At 43.0% G+C, this 17,164-nt stretch overlaps 1 protein-coding gene across 4 annotated transcripts; it reads right to left on the bottom strand.

Annotated features, from left to right (window-relative positions):
• Positions 1–466: 466 nt before the first annotated feature.
• On the bottom strand, positions 467–16,656 carry Cep15 (centrosomal protein 15). Of its 4 annotated transcripts, none has more exons than XM_050161128.1 (5): positions 16,548–16,656; positions 15,520–15,600; positions 13,616–13,739; positions 4,248–4,322; positions 467–802 (listed from the first exon to the last, which is right to left on the bottom strand). In XM_050161128.1, exons 2-5 carry the CDS (start codon positions 15,570–15,572, stop codon positions 668–670), a joined length of 387 nt encoding a protein of 128 aa, XP_050017085.1. In that variant the 5' UTR covers positions 15,573–15,600; positions 16,548–16,656; the 3' UTR covers positions 467–667. The 4 variants fall into 4 exon arrangements, with proteins under 4 accessions (XP_050017085.1, XP_050017082.1, XP_050017086.1 ...); XM_050161125.1 differs by having other exon boundaries at positions 15,520–15,603; positions 16,548–16,643; XM_050161129.1 differs by having other exon boundaries at positions 16,519–16,640.
• Between the last annotated feature and the right edge of the window lie 508 nt (positions 16,657–17,164).

Here is a 17,164-nt window from a genome sequence, read left to right as displayed (position 1 = left end):
CACAGCTTTCTTAGTTTATTTCTTTATTGACTATTAAGCTTTAGAGAGAAAGTTAACAGAAAGAAGGGGGAGGGACAAGTAGAAAGAACTGAAGGCAAGGTTGTTTGTTTTTACAAGGTTGGCAGTCCCGAAGCCTGTCAGAATTCAGTGGTCACTTCCAGCTTTCAGAGGTCTTTTTCCAAGACCATACCGAGCCTTCCTGAAACTGCCTACATACTGAATCCCTTGCAGTTACAATCTCAGGGAAGTCTGTCTGAGGCACCCAGTCCCGAGGATCCACTTTCTGATGAGTCTTGGACAAGAGCAGCTAAACAAGTGACTTTTATCAGGACGCAAGTCAGCATCTTGCTTCTGCTTCCCCAGAGGGAATAAGGGAAGACAACCGCACAAGGGTATAATGATATGGAATGCTCTAAACACACACGACACTGACTTAATACCATCCTTAACAAATATTCTGTCTTAGTGTGAGTTTTTAACACTTTTATTGGCAAATCTACGGCCCTGTGACAGACAGTCCAACCTGAGACTTTTGGTGGGGTCTGACTGACGTTACACTGAAACAAAACAAAGCACACTCATTCCCTAAAGTTCCCGCCAGGACTTACATAGTTTTGTCACGTAGTTGGTTTTGATTTTGTTTTAGTTTCCTGAGTTACACGTGAAGTTACCGCTGTGCCTCATTTTGAATGGTGTTTCCTGCCTCATTTTGATTTTCACCACCAATTGGGTACGGGGCTCTTCCCAAAAGGAACTGTTTCCATTTGGGGACATGTTCTTCTACTGATGCCCAGTAACGAGTCTGGAAAATAAAAACAAACAAAACCACACACACATACATACACAAAAAAAACTAAAGTATGAAAACATAGCAAGCAGTTGAATTCAGCTCTTTGTATTTATCTTCTGTGTGTATGTGTGCGCGCACATGTACACTCTCACACTCATATATGTAGAATAAATTTCCTCTACAGAACATTTTGTGCTAATTTTAGGGGGGAAACTGGGTACTTACTAGTGCTAATTTTCACATTTCTCGGCAGAAGGAAGGTTTTCAGTGTTATTGTGATTTTGCACGCCCTCTTGTGGCCAGCTGTGTGATTATTAACAGTGCTGCCATTTGCGGCACCTGGTATTAAATAGTCCTGTTTTCTAGTCTAGACTCTGCAGCCTGGACCATCCATACGGAAATGACCACAGAAGATTATACACAAACAGCTTCCTCAGAATTAAGAGATGATGTGACCTGGACCCAGGAACAGGAATGTAACTGAATGTAAGGAGCTGGTAAGTGGCTCCTCAGGTGAGAGGGATGTTATATACCTACCTATCTTTAAAAAAAAAATACTTGATATGACACATTCTCATTTTCCTTAAACTTGTGTTGTGTGTGTACGAATGTGATGTACATGCGTGCACATGGAAACAAGGATATTGGGAGGCCTCTGTCATTCCCTGCCTCCTTGTTCCTTTGACACAGTGTCTCTCTGAGCCTGGACCTGGTCTGGCAGCCAGCTAACCCCCAGTGGTGGTTTTCTTCCATCTCACTCCCGCAGCTCTGGGGTGAGAGGCATGAGTTTTAGGTGGGAGCTGGGGTGCAAACTCAGGTCTTCAGGCTTCTGCAGCAAATGCTCTTACCTGCGGCGTCATCTCTCCAGCTCTTCAGACTTGTAGTTGAGAAAAGAACTACCATAGTGCACCCATTTGGGTGGATATGACTTGCAAGTAGAGATGCTGTTTGTCTGACTATGGTCTACAGGCTGCAGAAATCCAAGTAGTGCTGCTACGCTGTGTGGAGGAACTTTGATGAGCTGGGAATGGCAGCCGAGGAGGCCAAGGTTTGCACACAGGATCAACATGATCAGTTCTGGGGCTGATTCTGTGCTGAGTCAGACAGCGCTAGGAACACATACAGTGGCTCTGCTGTTGGAAGATGGTGTGAGAGACTCTAAATATCTCTTTATACATCTGTGCATGTGGCCTGAGAAACAGCCTGACATGCCTAAGATAAAGGTTATCCTGCTGTGCCGGAGCAGCTCAGAATACCATCCAAGGCCAGAGACAGGGGGCTTCTGCGCCATTCACGGCTGAATTAACCACTATTGTCAGGGCCCTGTATGTGCTAAAATAAGGCATTGGTGAATTCAACAAAGGAGGACATACCCAGTGCACAACTCTGTGCCAGAGTTTCTGCATTTGATCACTGCTTTTTCTTGTTACCCTAAATGACACAGAAAATTGAGGGGCAGATTCTCAGCCTCTACTTTTGAGTCTATTCTTATCCCCAGTTGGGCAAAAGGGAAAATGACATCTGAGAAAGCTCATTAGAAGTAGAAAATGAAACTATTCTATATGTAGTGAAATCCCACCCAGCACAAACATCCATAGACCGAGTGCGGCTCCCTTTTGCCAACCATCTCCCCAGCCTGCTTCTGAAAACAGCTAATAAAGCCCCTGCACTGTGTGGTAAGCACAGGGACAGACATTGGCCTCCTTTCACTTCAGTCCTCCTTTGTAAACCCCATCACAATGGAGACTGGCAGCAGTCTCCTGCCTCAGCCTCCCACCAGGTGTGCTGGTGATGAACATCTGGAAGGTTGTGGCCACAACCTAAGCAAGCGTCTCCTTACATTTCAGCAAGCAATGCTTGGCTGGGTACTCTGTCCCTCAGGACTCCAGTATATTCCACAGGACAGCTGCTTCAGTGTGACAAGAAGACAGAATGTTTTATAAAATTTCCATCCTATGTTCCTGAGCCTTGGCTAATGCTGACATCCAGTCAGGGATGAGCACCGAGTCTCTCATTCTCAGCACTGAGACCAGTTCTGCATCTGCACTGACTGCTGCCCACTGACCAAGGCTGACAGCAGCCGCGCTCTACAGGTCCGTGCATACACACGTGGGAAGCAATGTGACAGCATGCCTATTTAGTAAAATAACAGCACTCTAGGGCCGAAGACCTCCACTGTCCGGGACTTTTGACTAGGATTTCAGTATCAGGCAAGAATCCCATCCTGTGGAGCAGGTCTCAAACCCAATCAGAGAGTAGATAGTTACACCAAATAGCTGTCTCACTCTCGCAGCCAGAGGCACAGCTTGCCTGGCAGGTTCGTATTGCGGCATGTGAGGTTCAGCACTAGGTAAGACCATTGATGTCTCTTCTCACCCAGCAGACTGCACAGCACCTTCTGACACTATGAAGCCTAGCCAGCAGGGAGGAAGTTTCCTGTTGGTTTCAAACACTTCTCTATGTCTGGAAGCCAAGTGTATGGTGTATGGTGTCGTCAACAATAGAATCTTACCATGCATTTTTGGTCGGTAACCAAGAGCAATAGGCTTTGTTGTCTTGGAGACCTATCGGGCTTCAACATTTATTGAAAAACTCACATCTTCTGGGAGCGACACTGTCCACCTCTGCAGGGCAGCTCCATTAGAAAGGATGTAAAAGTCAGAGGGTAAGAGTGAGGGCTGTGACATGCTGTCTTCTGCACGGGACATGACTACCACAGTCATGAGCCACAGCTGCTGTGGCTATCCACACGAGATCAAGCCAGCCAAAGTCTTGGCATGGATGAGGCAAAGGGTCTCCAGGCCCCAGGCGTACTGAAGAGCTACTGGTAGTAGACAGTTGCTGGGAAAGGGGACTCATCTTTTGTTGAGAATGTGGTGGGTGTGTCCCTATCCCAGTGAATCCTCACATCCATGCATGTGAGGGCAGCTCTAACTGGACTTATAAATTATTTTAAAAAGTATGTGTTTGAGGGTAGGTAGGGAGATATAGGTAGATCTGTGTACATGAACAACTATTTCAAATATTAAAAAAATATTCCATTAGAGAACTAGATGGCTTAGCAGGTTAGTACACTTGCCACTGAGTCTGATGACCTGAGCTTGATCCCAGAATCCACACGATGGAAGGAGAGACACAGCTCTCGAAGGTGGTCTTCTGACCTCCACACATGCACAACATGTGACCATGCACGTGAACTTTCATATGTGCATGTGCTGCACACATGCATGTACTCACATATACACAGCAACTGTATGCAGATTAATTTTTTTCAAGATATGCTTTAATTACCAGCTATATATAAAGCATTGTACTGTGGATATAAAAATATTAACCAGACCCTCCCCACTTATTTTACTGACAAAGGAAAGCTGGGCAATAATGGCTGTGTAGCCCTTGTTTAGCTTGCAGGAAATATGCAGTTGTTACTTCCGTTACAGTTAACTCAGGGTCTTACCTCAAGAGACTGCACTGCAGGCTGTGGGTGTGGCTTAAGACTGGCCTGTAAAGACTTCTCTGCAGCTTCTATGTCCTACAACAGACATCAGCATTTAAAACTGAAGTGTGTTAAACATACAATATAAATGGCACCTGCACCCCCAGTGTCTGTACCCCAAATCTTTCACCTTAGCCCTTCTCTGGATACACAGTGAGTTTATCCAGTGACGGAGGGACACAGAAGGAAGAGACCTGATTACAGAGCAGTTAACCCACTTCCACCGAGAGTGCAGGGTATCTTATGTAGCACAGGAGCACTGGTGGTACTTTTGTGTTCTACCTTTTTCCTTTGAGTAGCTGATAAACACCAGTTATTACTTTGAGGGAAAAACCATGCTTCCTTTAAAAATGCTCAGAGTTGGGTGTGGTGAAGCATGCCGTAACTCCAGATCATGGGAGGGAGGACCATGGCAGGAGGGCTGAGTTCGAGGCCAATCTCCACTGCATAAGGAGACCCTGAGACAAAATCAGCACAGCAAAAAAAAAAAAATGATCAGAGCATGAGTTACATTAGTTTTAAGATCACTTGAAAACAAGCTAAGGGATAAAATAATGGCACGCTGAGATACAAAACTAGATACTCGGACTCACGCTATGCAGTGAAGAGTTTAGTTTCTGCAGAGGATGAGGCTAGCATTTTAATGGAACATGTTATCAACATTCTGTTTTAGAATGCTATGCCATGAAAATATTTCACATAGTGAAGGCTGATCAATGAGTTACTTTAGTGCTTTCTAATAGGGCTTTTAAAATATGCCACCACACATCTAACCTTTTGACATTTTGAAGCAACACTATTGCCTACAAAGGCCATGTTTGAGAACTCCATAGTCAAGTTACCTGACTTTCATCTCATGATGCTTTAAAAGTTTCCAACTCTTGTGTTGGGAGACATCACAGTTATCCTTGGCCATGTGCAGTCCTCAGGCTGTGAGCATCTACTCGTCTTTAGGACTGGATTTTAATGCTAATTTAAATGGGAAGTGTCATTGCCAGGCAGTACATTGCTTTGTGGATGGCATTCACCAATGGAAGTGTCATTGCCAGGCAGTACATTGCTTTGTGCATGGCATTCACCAATGGAAGTGTCATTGCCAGGCAGTACATCATTCAGAGAATAGCATTCAAGAACTACACTTAAATTTGTAGTTTTAATTTCAAGATGAGAATATTTTCTTCTGTGGTTGTAAAGACAGCAGGGCAATTAAGCTTAACCTGGTATAATTTTTCTTCCTTACACACCTTAAACACATGCAAAGAAATGTAGAGTTCTGCGTGTTGTTATAGAAACATTTGAGTCTAGTTACTGCTCTTCAAACCAGCACTGCTACTGTCTAGAGCACACTTACTATTCTAAGTTCACAGAGGTCTGGGTGCAAGGCTTGGCACACTTTGTGTCTCCTTTGAGCTGAGTGAATTGCTTGCTAGCAAAAAGTTCTCCAGATCCATGTACACGCATCAGAGCAATCTAAGTAGAGGGCTGTTGGACAGACGGAGAGAAATGGAAGAGGGCGTGGGAGTGGGGTGTGAAGAAGCCAATGCTGAACAGGAGAAAAAGGAGAGCAGATGGTAGCGGCGGGAGCAAGGAATGGGTGTGAAATGTAAAAAGAAAAACAGGAAATTCCCTAAAGGGACTCCCCAAAGTTGCACAACCATTAATGCACCTGCTGTCTAGGGGAAGGTGATTTGAAGGAAAAATACACAATTTAGGGCTACAAAAGCTGATGTCAGCATGTCTATCCCTTACCAGAAGCTTACAGCTAAGACACATGCTAGAGACACAAGCTGCCGCCATGACAGCACAGAAGACCGACTCCTCGTGGATGTTCACTGAGACTTTACAAGGTTTGTGAAAGTTGTATTAGTAAATAAAACAGAAAATAATCATTCCTCCAGTTCTGCAAGGCCTCCTAGAACAGGTGCACTGTTCCTGTCAGTACAGATCTGTGTGACACTCAGCTTTGATATTATCGAGGTTTTTCCTGAAGACAGAAAGCAGGGACACTGAGTGTCTCTTGAAGAGAAGTAGATCTGCAAACAGAAGAGCAGCTGTCTGCAGAGGCAGATCATGTAGCGTTCAACCCACCCCACATCACTGCATGCTGCCTCAGCCCCATGACTTGAGGCTCCTAGGTGCTCTGCTGACTTCTCATGCTTCTCTTCGGCTGCCTTGGCGTGGGCTTTCTTAACATGTGTGACAACTTATTCCCCTTGTTTACTCTGTCTTCCCTTGTGCCTGCATTACACAGCTTCAACCACTACTGCAGACGAGGGCTAGGCCCTCTACCGCGCCACTCACTTCCCTACTGGGTAAAGCCCCTTGCTGAGTGGGCTGAATGGTGCTGGGGTCTCAAAGGCCAGGTGCCCCTGTTACCCTCCACAGTAACGCTACCTGATGCCTGCCTTGCTTGCCGGAACACAAAGGTCCCTAGACTGTTCTTTCAGGATGATGTTCATTGTCTCCACTTGATGCCCGGTGTCATGGTCTTATTACTGACTTATTCATTCAAGTGCTCACCAAGTACTTGCTTTGACATGTGCCAAGAGAATATTTTGTTTTATTTTGTAACTGTCCTAAGATTGATGTGTTGGTTAAACAACCACTTGAAATTTATCCTCATATACCTTAGATTCAAAACCAGTTCAGTAAACAGGATGAAGGATGACTTCCCTTTGCCAGACTGAATTAAACCAAACGGAACAAAAATGCCACGATTTGATTAGCACATTCTGCAACAAGTTATATCCCGAAATTTCTGTATGAGGCCTCCTGACAGCTGTATACATGGCCAGAGGTGTATACTATGTCACATGGAACTTTTCTGTGCCTTACTTAGAACTTCAGCCTCATTACAGGTGTGCAGATATTAGGGAGAACAGTGTACACTGGGTTTGGCATTATCCGTGGCTTCAGATGGCTGCTGGGAAGTCTTGGAGGCCCCTCCCCCCCCAAACCAGGGAGACTATTGCACACACAGGTGTGCTGGTGCTGGGGAGCTCCTGGGGACTAAGCATTTGGGTTTTTTAAACAAAGTCTCACTCTGTGGCTCAGGTTTGCCTCAGACTCACAGCAGTCCTGTTCCAGCCTCCCAAGTACTGGGATTACAGGCACCAAGATGTCACACTTAGTTCGGTCTGAGGTTTTGAGATAAGGGGGAAAAAGATAGGGTACATAACCAATGGTTTTAACTTAAAAACCTTGCAATCCTTTGACTGAATTGGAATTACTGATAGGAACTCTTGTTGTATCTTATCTTAAAAAGGAAAATCAAAGAGGCTGCAATAAATAGCCCCAGTGCCCAGATTGAGCGCTCGGAATATATTTCCTGCCAAAAGGAGCCAAAGCTCCTTGAAGCAATGACCAACTCCAAGTCTGGATGGCAAATACAAGAAGGCTGCAAGAACCCTCCAGGTCAGGAAGAAAGGAAACTATAGAAGACTGTTACTATATTGGCGAACGCATTCAGGGCTAACTTGGAGAAATTTCCATTTGGTAAGAATGGCATAATATGAGTATAAAAAGACAAAGCACTGAAATATTTCAAATCTCAGAAAATTAAAAGCAAAGCAACATCTCACAAGTCACCCTGGAGGAATGGTGGGAAACTGGCCTGTTTTTAAAACAAAGTGCAGGGGCTGGAGAGATGGCTCGGTGCTTTGGTTCCTAGCACCTAAATCAGGTACCTCACAAGTGCCTATAAATCCAGCTCCAGGGTGAAGATGCCCCCTTCTGGCCTCAACAAGCACCTGCATTCATGTGCACAGCACATAACCAATCTTTTTTTTTAAAGAAATAACAATACAGGGCAGGAAATGGGGCTCAGCAATTGCCTAACATGTACAAGGACTTAGATTTAATTCTCAGCTCTATAAAACAAGAACATCTAAATCCATAAAAGCGATCACATATTCAGTATCCTGTTTCCTACATTAACTATCTGTAACTAGGTAACTGACGGGCAGAAGATTCTTTTTAACCCAATAAAAACCACAAGTCAAATGAGAAAGAATAAAATAACTGGAACACAAATCTGATTTTTTTTTTCTTTCTAAGATAGAGTATTGCTGTGTTACCCTGGCTAGCCTAAACTTTCTTCATTGGTGAGACTGGCTTAGAATTTGAAGCAATTCTGTGCTGGTGCCTCTGAGGGCTGAAATTATAGCCATGAGCTATAGATACAGGCTTTAGAATACGTCCAGCCAGTGATCAGGAATGCTGACGTGATCTTGCCTCAAATCTGATGGGGGTTCTAGATTTCCACGCTTAGCACTATTGTCACTACTCTAACCCACCAGAGCTTAAACTGTGCTGGTTGTTATGATGTACTTAAGCATACAATGCATACCAAGTTTTGAAGGTTGCTGAAAAAAAATCTTTTGAAAGCAAATGTTTGTGATATTTTACAAGTACTAAAAAAATAACAACTCTCATCTTTGATTTTTATGGTACTGGGGACCACGCCCAGGGCCTGGTGCATGCTGGGCTCAGCTGTTTCTCTGGTCTTCATCAAAGGTACTTGTCATCAGCCATCCAGGTGACAGTCTGCTGAAGTTCCTGCTTAATTGCAACTGCCCCATGATGGCAGTAGAGGCTCTCGTTCTATTCCTGATTGTAATGTTTTCCTATCCTCTGCTGTCCTTCAGGGCCTGGACAACTTCTGTAAGCACAGGATGGTCTTTCTGTGGAAGGGTGAGTTTTCTGGGGGGGGAGGAGGAAGTGTATTTTATAACACAGAAGTATTTACACAAACAAAACCCTCCCTCTCCTCCAAATGCACACCAATCATGCTTGTTTTTAAGGCTGACATTCTCTTGAATACTAGTCAGGAAAAGTTACTCCACCTGCATTTTGCAAGTCCACAATCTTTTGTGACATTTACTGACTGAAGTTTGACTCAGAGCTGTCTTTCTTCACATGCAGTTTATTTACTGAGATGTCAAACATTTCATGGATTAGTTGTTTCTTTATGCCTCCTTTAAAAAATTCTCCAGCATTTGATACTGCTTTTTGAAAAATAGTTTTAAAGTTAGCACAAAAAACAATGGCTTTGTTAGGCCATTTCCACACATACATGGCACATACATGTCTTTCTTCATCTCTTCCCTGTGTTCTCTTCTTGGCCCCACTTCTGTTTTCATATTGCCTGTTTATGATAGTTTATTTCTCCCAAATGACTTGACAGAAATGTTATCAAATTCATTGCAAATTTTGTAGGGATCAAAATACATTATGTAAATAACTTTGTGATAAGTGACTGTAAGTAAACAAGCGTTTCCCCAGTGAGAACGAGGTCTTCTTAAATTTTCTCCTGAATATCACATTTTAGTGTAATAAATATCTTTATACTATCATGAGTAGCAGGGAAGAATTCCCAAGTAGCTTAGAATTGTATTGCAAATGTAAATCTGAATTCGTGCATTTTCATGCTTATTCAGAAGAGGCTGATCCCTTGTTAATGTTCATTACACCAGTCAGAAGACCAAAGGAAGATGAAATAACGCGTAGTAGTAGGGGTCATGCTTGTGATAGTATGCTTTTGGTAGAGCCATCTGTAAGCTTTGGGTACCGCCAAGGTGCCTGCCCTAGAGGTAACCTACCCGGGTCCTGACAAGACACTGGAAGTAGTTACACTATGGTTTACCACGCTTTAAACTTGGGCCTGACTAGTGGTTTTTATAGTTTGAGAGCATGACTTGGGTACCATGGAAAGGTCGAATGAGAGAGGGAGGGCAGGCCAAGCTCACTTTTATGTAATTTTTAAACCTCAGAAAAGCATTTAATGTTAAAAGGAATGTTTAACCTTTCGATGAGAATCTAATGTAATATACATGATATTTAATGTCTTTCCCATAAGCTGGGCCTGGTGGCACAGGACTGTAATCCCAGCTACACAGGGGACTGAGGCAGGAGGATTACTTTTTGCACATTCATTGCTTATCTAGGCAATAGAGTAAGTTTAAGAGCAGTTAGGAAACTTAGACTCTCTTTCAAAATGAGAAGTAGGTCAGTGGATGACTCAATGGGTAAAAGCACTTGTGGCTGAGTCTGACAGCCTGAGTCAAACCCGGGATCCACACAGAGGATAGAGGAAATTCTCCCACAAATTATCCTTTGATTGTCTTAAAAATATGTGGCACCCCACCCAATATATAAATAAAAAGGAAAGTGAGGGCTGGGGCTATAGTTCAGCAGTGGAAGGCTTGCTAGCACATGTAAAAGATCCTGGATTTTATCCCCACTCTCCCAGCCCTCACCCCCTACACATACTTGAGCTCTCTTGGGAAATGGGAAGCAGTTCTCGGATAGTGTGTGTTTAACATCCACGATGGCCTGGGTTTATTCTCAAGCACTCCGTCTCCCCCGAGAAAATCTCTCAACACGATATTCCACGGTAATCAAATTCTATTTATCTTACTTTTATACACTGATTCCTATATTAATACCATTAATACTGCTTTGGAATTTTAAACCATGAAAGCAACACAGGATTTAGAAATGCATATGTGATTACAGCGTATAACACAAAGGCAGGACACAAAGCATGTCTAGCAGCAGTCACCACGGCTGGGATGCAGCAACTGCTTACAAGATGAGTAGGGCGTTACAGAGACGGGCATGTTGTCCTTTAGTTTCTCTTCACTATGACGGCCAGGGGGAAATCCAGCAACTAAACGCATTTCTTTCAGCTATGAAAACCCGTGCATTCCCTTCCTTATCCACTTGTGATGGATTATACCCATGGACCCATGATTTGAAAATCAACACATCCAACCTGTAGAACTTTATAAAATGGAAACTGAACTTTATATAAAACTGAGTTTTACATAAATATTAAAAAAAATAAGGAAACTGGGTTGATGACTATTTTTTCAGCTTCTCTCCTTACCTCTATTAGTGTCAAGAATAGTTTATTTATTTAAAATTAATTTTTAGGTGTACATGTGTGTGACTGAGTGTCTGACTCTGTGTGCAAGAACTCACTGGGGTCACAAGAGGTGTCGGATCAGGTATCCCATGAAACCGGAGTCACAATGGTTGTGAGCCACCATGTGGGTACTGAGGATCGAACCTGGTCCTCTAGAAGAGCAGCTTGTGCCCTTAATCATTGAGCCGTCTCTCCATCCTATTTCCCTATTCTTGAAACATCTAAGTAAAAGATCAATCTTTCTTAAATGTGTGTGTGTGTGAGTGTGTGTGTGTGTGTGCGCATGCGAACATGTGCAGCATATTAACCAGGTCTCTCCTATCATGTGGGTCCTGGGCATCCAACTAGGTCATTAGGATTAGTGGCGAGTGCCTTTGCCTGCAGAGCCATCTTGCCAGCACATTTATTTCTTCTGTAAATCTGTGTTCTTCTTGAACTTAGATATTTCTAGGACTACATCACAGTTACATACTGAGCCTTATGTTCTCTGGTTCCTGTATCAATTACTGTTCCTGTTGCTGAGACAAAACACCGTGACAGAAACAGCTAAGGAAGCATTTATTCTGGCTCACGGTTCCGGAGGAGTAAGAGTCCACCACAGAGGGGAGGCATGGCAGAGGCCGGAGCAGGGAGCTTAGAGATTACATAGCAACTGCACACAGGAAGCACAAGGTGAAAACTGAAAGTGAGGTTGTCAACTTTTAAAGTCCATCCCCAGTGACAGACTTCCTCCAGCTGCAGCTCCTAAAGGTCCCATAATTTTCCCCAAAGAGCACCACTAACTGGTGACCAAGTGGTCAAATACATGAGCCTCTGGGGGACATTGTCTATTCAAACCAGTACAGTCTCTGACATGCCCAACTTTGTCTCCTGTGAATTTTTAAGCTTCTTAGATCATAATCCCGCTAACGTCAACAGAGCCGTTCATCTTTCTGTTCTTGACTGCTTTTATTTAAGAATCCAGTGGAGCATCTTAACTAGTTAACACAGACGAGGTTTGGCTTCATCTCAGAAGTCTCTATGAGCATCTTTACATCAGTTCTGTCTCTTAATTAGGTCTAATATTCAGAACATAGAAATTATACCATATCATAAATTCATGCAAAATATCTTTGAAAAGGCAGGGAAACCTCCATCCTAAAGAGGCTCCAAGCACCTTTTTACTCTTCCTCTTCACAGTCCCCAGTCTATCCTGTGTAGTTGAGTATGCGATCACAGAAAGGGACCGTCTTCTGGCACGAGGAGCTCGCACAGTTCGGCCAGCATCTAATCTGTAGCCTTCCTGAACAAACCCTGGTTTATCCTGACTTTGTCATCTCTGCTTTAGCTCTAGGCACTCATCAGATGCTCGCTCATTAAAAGGAAAATACTTGAAAACCAAATATCACATCACTTGCTACAGGTAGTAGCAATCAAGTCTTCCAATTTAGTTTCTCTAACTTTTCACAGCAATTTCCAGAATACCCTATATATTTCCATTTAAAAATAAATATTGTTAACACCATTGGGCAAGTAAGACATATGGCAATATAGAATGCTTTGGTAGCACTATGGCTGTGACTTAAATTACTGTGGATCAAACTGCCAGAAGCTGAGAAGATAACTGAATTTTCCTCTCCCTTTATCCTGTAGTGAGGATAGAAGATAGCTGTATCATGCCTATCGATGAAAATATTTAACAATAAAAAGCTGAAAACACTGCTTTATAACTTAAATAATATAGTCTTACTACCAAATGTTTTAGTCATAGGATCTCTTGGAAGCTTGAATGGAAGCAAACTCTAGGGTTTTAATTATGGATGAAGCCATACAATTCTGGAAGCACAGTATAGCAAGCAGCCAAAAATGTTACACATATGATTTTATTCCAAATGGGCACATTGGCCAAATGGTGAGGCCCTGCACAATCATCCACTTTGACCACCTACTCCATAACTATCCCAAGGAGTCTGTGAAGTGAGCTCTCACACAAAGAATTCTGTGGAATTAGTTGGGCAAAATCAAGCGGTTCACGTCTCCATGCTGCTCAGTATTTGAGTTGGATCTAAACACATCACAGCTTAAGGTCTTGGGGGTCCTTCCTTGAAGCGGAAGAATATGGAAAATGTAAGGATACACTTTCTGCTTCTTCTTGCACAAAGGTGACCTTAATATTCTTCCTGTCGTCATTGAGTTTTTGGTTGACAGAAAATATTTAGCTTATGTAAACTTCGATTTTTTTTCATTTTTAAAAAGCAAGAATCCATATGCTATTTGCCCAACTAACACAGGCTTGAAAAAGACATCGGCTCATTAAGTCTGCTTGTTACTAAAAACAAAGGAACGATGTGAATCTAAATCATAAGAGGCATTGTAAATACCTCAGGAAAGGGAAGACATCTATACCCGTCATGGACATTACCTGCAAGAGGCTGACGTTCCTCTTTAGAGCAGTCTCAGTGGCTTGGAGGAGACATGCCCTGCCTGCGTTCTGATCACCAAAATTAGTCCTCATTTTCTGAAGTAACTTTAATCTTCGTGACACTCTGAAAAAGAAATGGAGATTATATAGAGGAAAAAATTGAAAAGCAAACATTTTATTGCTTGACCAGTATACACCATTTCTTTTTTTAATTGTATCTCACCTCAACTATGACCATGATTGAAAGCCGATTATTTTATCAACCAATGGGACAATAAAAAGAGTAGATAGTTTACTATGCCTTAAGTCAATCTGGATAAAATTATTTTTATTTTCATTAACATATACTTCTTATATGTCATAAGTACATGCCTTTCTTTTTTCGCCTCTGCGGTCTTTTGAAAGTATTTTAGAGTGTTGAAGACATGTAATTTTTGGTGAAAATGCAAACTGTAATACATAGCTCCTTGTACACATAGTTATATATACCTCCCCACACATATACATTGCTATAACTTGCTATAGGAAACCTTCTGCTTAACACTTCAGTACCCCTGAATCTCATGTTACACATTTAGAATTGTGCTAAACTTCCATATGTTTGAAGAAGCAATAAAAATATTTTTTATCTCTTTTTCCAAGAGAAAGATGATGGTTTGATATATGAGTGAGAGGCAGTATGTATAAATGCCTGCATGCCCACAAGGTAAACCTGTGCTTGAAGAACGATGGAAAGTTATGAGTAAATTGTTTGACTATTTCATTATATATAATACACTTGAAAAGTTTCTTGTTCATTTTATAAGTTTTTGGGTCCTCTAAATGATAAGAAATCATGTACAATGGTTAAAAATACGTAAGTGGTATACAGAAAAATAGTAAGTCAAGAAGGTTGTCAAAGAAGTTTCATGGGCCTATCTTGAATGTAGAACTAGAAACCGAGGTTGATGAACATTTATTTTATTTTTGTTCTTATGAGAATAGCGTATTAGAACAGCAAAGGGCAGGACTTGGTAATCAGACAACAGAAAAATCTGAAAGCTCACAGATAGTCAAAGAAGATTAAATATAAGATCATGGCTAGCTATACAATATGCTGGACCAAGTGAAAAATGATTAGACTATGACATCAGAACATTAGAGAGAATGCAGGGGCTGTGGCTGTACAAGTCATGCTCCATGAACATAATGACAGCCCAAGATAAGAGGCCTCAAGTCTACTGAAAGCAAAGCTTGGAGCTGGAGAGATGGCTCTTGCTTTTCTAGAGGACTTGCGTTTAGTTCTCAGCACCCACATGAAGCAGTAAACACTTGCCTGTAGCTCTTAGCTCCAGGGGTTCTGATACCCTCTCACCCTCTTCTGGGCCCCATGTATTCACACATGTATAATTATACACCACAGAGAGAGAGAGAGAGAGAGAGAGAGAGAGAGAGAGAGAGAGAGAGAGAGAGAGACAGAGAGAGAGAGAGAATCTCAAGTAATAAACTTTAAAATTTTTTTAATTTAGAAGAAAAAAAAGATTCAAGTATGGTGGTAAGTACCCTTAATCCAAGCACACAGGAGACACAGAACGATCAGGGGTTCAAGATAAGTTTTAATTGTACAGCAAGTTCAAGACCAGTCTGGGCCACAAGACCCTTTCTCGAGAGCGCCTGCCACCAAAAGCATTCTATTGTGAAGCACAGAATGGGTGAATTTTGATATTAGTTTTTTAAAAGTAAGTAGATATATAGACGTATAAAACATAATTGTGCCTTTTAGTCTTAAGAGACAATGAAATTATCTCCAATAAAAGCCTCACGTCAGAAAATGACACTTTAATATGTCTAAGTCTTCCTGTGCATGTTTCACTAATAAAGCCAGCACACACTCCATATTTAGAGTATCTTTTTCAAAAACTTACATTTCTTCATGCCTTTTAGAAAGGTGGATTTCTTGAGTGAACAAGGAAGTCATCTTTACTCAAAGCTGGGCTATAAGCTTTCTGCTAAATAATAAAAACAGTTATTTTTCCCCTAAGTTCAGCTCTACAATTTGGTCACTCTAGTGCTGCGACAACCCATTGATTCTCTCAGAAGAGAAAACTGGCCATTTCATGTACAATGGGAAAGAATGCGCGCAAACCCATTTGTATTAATGATTTCTTTTTCTTTTTTTTTTCTTTTTTCTTTTTTTTTTTTTTTTTGCTTTGTTCTTTGCATTTGCCAGATTCGCCCCCAAAACCATGGATCAGGTAAACTCAACACACTTCGTATTTTCTACCTCCACCCAAACTCTAACCTTGAACAGAACTGAAACAAACAAGAGCTGGTGTAAGACTTGTGTACATTTGAACAGGCAGAAAGAAAAAAAAAACTATATAAAAATTCAAACCAGAAATATCACCATCCCTTGGGCATGTGCGCAGAGACAGTGAGAAAGGCAAGTATGAACCAACTGGAAATCCATGGTCTTTCCTTCCCTGGCAGACTGCCCAGGTCTACCACCGCTCTTCCAAACAAGGGAAGTGTTTTCCATGTGTAACTCAGGAAAATCTCAAAGCAGTCCTCTCACTGTAGCCTGGCAGGTAGGAACTCTCGTTTGGAGAGTTTAGAAACTCTATTCTAGGGCACACTTTACACCGGGTGCAGCGTCACCTCGGCTCAAGACCTTGCATCCAAAAGCACAAAAAGCTAAAGGTGCCCCACCTGAGGGAGGAAACTAAGACGTTCCCTGAAGGCAGCTTTCCTAAACTTTCTGAAATTAAACACTCAATCCCTGAAGCGCCTCGGGTCGGATGCCGCGGGGCAGCCTGAGTGGGACCGCACACGGGAAAACTCGGCCTTTGGAAGCGCGGCGCCCGACGGCAGGCCCAGCTCGCGCCTGTCTCCCCGGGGAAACGCCTGAGACCCTGCCTCATCACCTGGCTCTCCCCTGAATAGTGTCCTCTACCTCGACCTGCCGGCCCCACGACCCACGGGGCCGCGGCCACGCCGCGCCCACCGCCGAGCTCTTCCGGGAAGGCGCCGCGAACCACGCCTGCGCAGGACCTGGGCGTGGCCAGGCGGCCAGCGTCCCGCCCTTTCCGCTGTGACGTCAGCGGCTCTGGCTCGGTGCAAAGTAGCCCGAGGGGGCCTCAGGGGCCTGGAGGGAGAGCAGCTGGTAGCTTGAGCTTTTTGAAAAAAGTGGGATGGCCCGTGTTAAACAGTCGTCAGGGAGTCCGGGTGGTTTCCTAGGAACCCTGGGATGCTCCCATAGTGTGTAAAGTGTGTGTGTGGGGGGGGGGAGTGGTGTGGTGTGGTGTGGTGTTGGCATGGTATGCCATAGTATGTCTAGGTGCCCTTAGAGGCCAGAAGACTGCTTCAGATATCCCTGGAGATCTGTCTGGATGTTGTGATGGGAATTCTGGTTCTCTGAAAGATCAGCCAGCGCTCATAACTCCTGAGCCATCTCTCCAGTGCCAACAACAAACATTTTTTGTCTTTGATTCACACTGAATGGATTTGTAATTCTTTTGCTTGCTGCATTTCATCTGACTTCAAAGCACCGCGACTTTACTTGACAGATCT

The sequence above is a fragment of the Alexandromys fortis genome, unplaced genomic scaffold, assembly GCF_014885135.2.
Source record: "Alexandromys fortis isolate MF-2015 unplaced genomic scaffold, M_Fortis_MF-2015_v1.1 scaffold_123, whole genome shotgun sequence".
NCBI lineage: Eukaryota > Metazoa > Chordata > Mammalia > Rodentia > Cricetidae > Alexandromys > Alexandromys fortis.
The sequence above is the reverse complement of the archived record's forward strand: the minus strand, read 5'-3'. Positions and strand labels throughout refer to the sequence as shown.